Consider the following 6,132-nt stretch of genomic DNA (forward strand, 5'->3'; position numbering starts at 1 on the left):
TTTTCAGTTTTCTCGAAGCCTTTGTTAAGCTATTAGCGTTTGCGGAGACATGAGTGGAGCAATTAGTGTGCAGCATGTCGTTTCGTTTTCAGCCCAACCCATGATCATGGAGATCTTATCTTAAACTATTCTCAGCCTTGTCGTCATCTGGGAGGAGGATAAAAAGCTTGGTCTTCGACTCCGTCTACCTTTCTTGTCCACTATTCTGCAAACCTGCCGTAATCTTTGGTAATAATCATAAAGGAAAAAACAGAGGACTGAGGCTTTGGCAGTCCGTTTCTCCAACTTTTGTCTGATCCAAAAGTTGGTGGAAATTTGTTGTAAAATACTTCTTTTTATTTGTCACGGTTTTATTCAAAAACAAACTACTGGCAAAAATACGGAGTTAGTAGCTTCCCATTACAAATTCAGATGTTGTTCCTGGTCGGAATTCTAGTTCGATGCTAGAACAGTCGCACTGTACTATCAAGTTCGGATAGAGAATCTGGCCATGGCGGGGCTGAATTAAACTAATCATCTAAACCCTGGGGCCTGGGGGCTACCCCTAATCCGCCGCGCTACTAAAAACCCTACTTTTTTCATCCCTCTGCCCCTCCTACTGCCCATCCAAACACTCCTTGCGCCGCCATGGCCACCTCGCTCTACACCCCGTCCCAGCTCCGCCCCTCCCACTCCCAGGCCCGCCGCCTCGGCTCGCACCCGCGCGTCTGCTCCGCGCGCTGCCCCGCCCGCCGCCGCCGCGCCGCCGCCATCTCCGTGCGCGCTTCCACCGATGGCGACGCCGCCGTCACGGTGCGCCGCTTCCCGGCCGCGCCGACCAAGGCCGGGGGCCTCTCGGGCGTAAAGAAGATCATGATCCTCGGCGCGGGGCCCATCGTCATCGGGCAGGCGTGCGAGTTCGACTACTCCGGCACGCAGGCGTGCAAGGCGCTGGTGGAGGAGGGCTACGAGGTGGTGCTCGTCAACTCCAACCCGGCCACCATCATGACCGACCCGGGGCTCGCCCACCGCACCTACATAGGGCCCATGACGCCGACGCTCGTCGAGCGCATCATCGACGCCGAGCGCCCCGACGCGCTGCTCCCCACCATGGGCGGCCAGACCGCGCTCAACCTAGCGGTCTCGCTTGCCGACTCGGGCGCGCTCGACCGCCTCGGGGTGCGCCTTATCGGGGCCTCCCTCCCCGCCATCCGCGCCGCCGAGGACAGGCAGCTCTTCAAGCAGGCCATGGACCGCATCGGCCTCCAGACGCCGCCCTCCGGCATCGGCACCACGCTGGAGGAGTGCCTCACCATCGCTGAGGACATCGGGGAGTTCCCGCTCATTGTTCGTCCGGCCTTCACTCTCGGTGGCACGGGCGGAGGCATCGCCTACAACAGGGCCGAGTTTGAGGACATATGCAGGGCCGGCCTTACCGCGTCGCACACTCAGCAGGTGCTCGTCGAGAAGTCGCTGCTCGGCTGGAAGGAGTACGAGCTGGAAGTCATGCGCGACATGGCTGACAATGTCGTCATCATCTGCTCCATCGAGAACATTGATCCCATGGGCGTGCACACGGGGGACTCCATCACCGTCGCGCCTGCGCAGACACTCACGGACAAGGAGTACCAGAGGCTTAGGGACTACTCGGTGGCCATCATCCGTGAGATTGGTGTGGAGTGTGGTGGTTCCAATGTGCAATTCGCGGTCAATCCTGCAGATGGGGAGGTGATGGTCATCGAGATGAATCCCAGGGTGTCCAGGTCGTCCGCACTTGCCTCAAAGGCGACAGGGTTTCCCATAGCCAAGATGGCTGCAAAGCTGTCAGTAGGCTACACTCTGGACCAGATTCCCAATGATATTACCAAGAAGACTCCTGCTAGCTTCGAGCCTTCCATTGATTATGTGGTCACAAAGGTATCATTTCAATCTCAGTTTCTCAGCTTTCTTAGTTGCGCAAATGAAGTTTTTTCCGCAAATATGCATCTGCAGTATATATTTTACTTCTCTGTATTCCTTTCCTCACTCCTTGTCAGTTGTCACCTATCCACTGGCAATGGTTGATTTCGCAAGTATGATAGCAAAGTAATTGAACAGAATAAGTCTGTTCTATTACCTATCCTTCTCTTCATGCGTTGGCTGACTATTCAGCGTGTTGGTAGACTGAATTAAAGTGGTATATGCTCTGATATATACCTACTAGTTTATATACAACAGTGGTTGTTTATATCATGTATAATAAAAGGCAAAGTCAGTAGCTTTCTGAAGGCATGCATTTGTCAGTTATAGTCTGTTTAGTACGATTTTCCCCAGTTTTGCTTTGTTGTCTCCAAATTCAAGCAAGAGTAACATTTTCTTGTTCATGTATGTATTTGTCGATAGAAGGGGCATAAGCGTTACAATCAATATTTTTTTAATGTTATGTGCATATCGTGGAGATCTGTATGTTGACTATTTTCTACCTTCTCTTTAAAGTATACCTGAGACTAGTCACATTGTCTTTACCTGTGAATTGCTCTAGATCTCATTGCTATCTTCTCAGCATCATCTTGCATATCCACAGCATATTACTCTGCTATTCAGTTTCCTCCTAGACATTCAAAGTTTGGAATGGTCGGTTTTTCTAATTGCTTACATCCATTCTAGACATATTTCTTGTTCAGTTATACAAATGTATATTTATATCTTCTTGGTGTTTTTTATCATTTGGAATTTGCACGTGCGCTTCTAGCAGAGCTAATCTGATATGCTTTTCTAATCTACCTGGCATTTACTATGCAGATACCACGCTTTGCTTTTGAGAAATTCCCTGGCTCTGAGCCAATATTAACCACACAGATGAAGTCTGTTGGTGAGGCGATGGCACTGGGGCGTACCTTCCAGGAGTCCTTCCAGAAAGCTGTCCGCTCACTGGAGACTGGTTTTGCGGGATGGGGTTGTGGCCCTATCAAGGAACTTGACTGGGACTGGGAACAGATAAAATATAGCTTGCGGGTACCTAATCCAGATCGTATCCATGCTATCTATGCAGCTTTCAAGAAAGGCATGAGGGTCGAAGATATCCACGAAATTAGCTTCATTGACAAATGGTTTCTTACAGAGCTCAGGGAACTAGTGGATGTTGAGCAGTTCCTTTTATCAAGAAGCCTAGATCAATTGTCAAAGGATGACTTTTATCAAGTGAAGAGGAGGGGATTCAGTGACAAGCAGATTGCATTTGCAACTTCCTCATCAGAAAGTGATGTGAGATCAAGACGTTTGGCATTAGGCGTCACTCCGTCATATAAACGTGTTGATACTTGCGCTGCTGAGTTTGAAGCCAACACGCCCTACATGTATTCTTCCTATGAGTACGAATGTGAATCAGCTCCAACCAATAAGAAGAAGGTGCTGATATTGGGTGGTGGGCCAAATCGCATAGGCCAGGGCATTGAGTTTGATTACTGCTGTTGCCATGCATCATTTGCACTTCGAGAGGTTTGTTTTTTTGCATCATTTATTCCCATCCTGTTTCAGTAATCTTTTTCCTCAGTTCTAGATTGTTTGTGAGAAATTGTGAATTTTCTTAGTCAAATGCATTCAATTGTATGGCCCTGTATTTTTCTGTATGGCTGTTTTGGCACTAATGTTTTGCTCTTTTATCTCTTTATAGGCTGGATACGAGACTATTATGATGAACTCCAATCCTGAGACAGTCTCTACTGACTATGATACCAGTGATCGTTTGTACTTTGAGCCACTGACAGTTGAGGATGTATTAAATGTCCTTGATTTAGAGCGCCCAGATGGTATAATTGTGCAATTTGGAGGGCAGACTCCATTAAAGCTTGCGCTGCCTATCCAACAGTACATAGAGGAGAACAAAATGGTTTCTGCTTCAGGCACTGGTAATGTGAAGATATGGGGAACATCACCAGATTCCATTGATGCTGCTGAGGACAGAAAAAGATTTAATGCAATTCTTGAGGAGCTTGGAATTGAACAGCCAAAGGGAGGGATTGCAAGAAGTGAGTCTGATGCATTGGCAATTGCCTCAGAAATAGGCTACCCTGTTGTGGTCCGTCCGTCATATGTTCTTGGTGGACGGGCAATGGAGATTGTGTACAACGATGAAAAGCTGATCAAGTACCTTGCGACTGCAGTGCAAGTAGATCCAGAAAGGCCTGTTTTAGTGGACAAATATCTGATTGATGCAGTTGAAATTGATGTTGATGCATTGGCTGACACAGCTGGGAATGTTGTGATTGGTGGAATTATGGAGCATATCGAGCAAGCTGGCATACATTCAGGCGATTCAGCATGTTCTCTTCCCACTAGAACAGTCTCAGCCAAGTGCCTAGAAGTCATCCGTTCATGGACCACCAAGCTAGCAAAGTGTCTGAATGTGTGCGGACTAATGAACTGTCAGTATGCTATATCCACTTCTGGTGATGTGTTCTTACTTGAGGCAAACCCTCGTGCATCACGCACAGTCCCTTTTGTATCCAAGGCGATCGGCCATCCGCTAGCCAAGTATGCATCACTGGTGATGTCTGGTGTGACCCTGCCAGAGCTTGGGTTCACTGAAGAAGTGATTCCTAAGCACGTGTCTGTTAAGGAGGCTGTTCTTCCGTTCGAGAAATTTCAAGGGTGTGACATTCTCCTCGGACCAGAGATGCGCAGCACCGGGGAGGTGATGGGCATCGACTACGAGTTCTCCGGTGCCTTTGCAAAGGCGCAGATTGCTGCGGGACAGAAGCTCCCCCTAAGCGGCACCGTGTTCCTTAGCCTGAATGATCTGACGAAACGGCACCTTGCTGAGATCGGGCGTGGGTTCCGGGAGCTTGGCTTCAGCATCGTCGCCACGTCTGGAACAGCCAAAGTGCTCCAGCTCGAGGGCGTCCCGGTGGAGCCGGTACTAAAAATCCATGAGGGGCGGCCAAATGCCAGAGATATGCTGAAGAATGGCCAGATACAGATCATGGTGATAACAAGCTCGGGCGACGCTCTCGACTCCAAAGACGGCCTCCAGCTTCGTCGGCTTGCCCTCGCTTACAAGGTGCCGATCACCACGACCGTGGACGGTGCACGGGCCTCCATCGATGCCATCAAGAGCTTGAAGAACAAGTCGATCGAGATCCTCGCCTTGCAAGATTACTTCCAGACTGCTGATGCTTCGGAGGATTTACAGGCGGTGGCACGAACCGCCCCTTAGTGGTGTCTCTTCTTTTCCCATATATAATGTGAGCCTAGCTCAAAGCCAAAACCACATCCCAAATGAAAATTTTGTTTATGGTTGCACCTGCAGCATGCATGCGCAAAGACAGGCATCCAGATTGTATCGGTCACAGGCATGGCTGGACAGAATCGGTGTTGGGCGAACGTAGTTGTAGTTTGTCATGTTAGAAGGGTGATAGCATCCATGGAAATAAGGCTTCTTCCCAACTGCGGTTTTGATGACGAGTACCATACCATATCATATCCCTTGTGGAGGTTTATTTACATTGTATCATTGTCTCACAAAAACGAAAATGTGCGACGTACATGTATTGTTATGCTTATGCATGTTATAATCAGATTCTTTGATGAGTAGACAGGCATTTTACTGTACAAGAAACGGTTTGTGTCAAGGAAGTATTATTAGGTGGTACTGTACAACTAGGGATGGCAATGGAGAATTTATCGTTGGGGAATAGCTCTTTATCCTTGTGACTAAACAAATTCTCCGTGGAGATATTCACAAACGCTTGCGGAAGATATTTCTTTTCTATCCCCGTTTCCGATGGTGATCCTGTCACCGCTTAAATTACAATTAAGATATTTTTATTAATATAAACACTGTCACTTATACACATTGTTAGATGTAAAAAATCATTACGTGTATATTAAAATGAACACATTTATACAATGAGTAATCTTTTGATAAGATAATTATTTATTTTTATCATTAGCTAGTACATGAAAAGATCATTACGTATAAGTTTAACGGATCTCCGCGTGGAACAGGATAGGGAATGCTTTCCTGTTGCCATCCTCGTTTACCCGTCGGAGGAAGAGATTCCCGTTTATTTTTCCGTGGGGAAAAACTTCTCTATCCCATCCTTTAAATAGAGGAATTCTCCGCGAAATCGAGGATCGGGTTTCCATTACCATCTCTATGCTGGTCAGTGGCAC

At 47.8% G+C, this 6,132-nt stretch overlaps 1 protein-coding gene across 1 annotated transcript; it reads left to right on the plus strand.

Moving 5' to 3' along the window:
- Window positions 1-264: 264 nt before the first annotated feature.
- LOC103651512 (carbamoyl-phosphate synthase large chain, chloroplastic) lies at window positions 265-5,566 on the plus strand. The gene is made up of 3 exons (XM_008677154.4): window positions 265-1,896; window positions 2,761-3,456; window positions 3,632-5,566. Exons 1-3 carry the CDS (start codon window positions 628-630, stop codon window positions 5,171-5,173), a joined length of 3,507 nt encoding a protein of 1,168 aa, XP_008675376.1. The 5' UTR covers window positions 265-627; the 3' UTR covers window positions 5,174-5,566.
- Window positions 5,567-6,132: the final 566 nt, after the last annotated feature.

The sequence above is a fragment of the Zea mays genome, chromosome 3 (genome assembly GCF_902167145.1).
Source record: "Zea mays cultivar B73 chromosome 3, Zm-B73-REFERENCE-NAM-5.0, whole genome shotgun sequence".
Taxonomy (NCBI): domain Eukaryota; kingdom Viridiplantae; phylum Streptophyta; class Magnoliopsida; order Poales; family Poaceae; genus Zea; species Zea mays.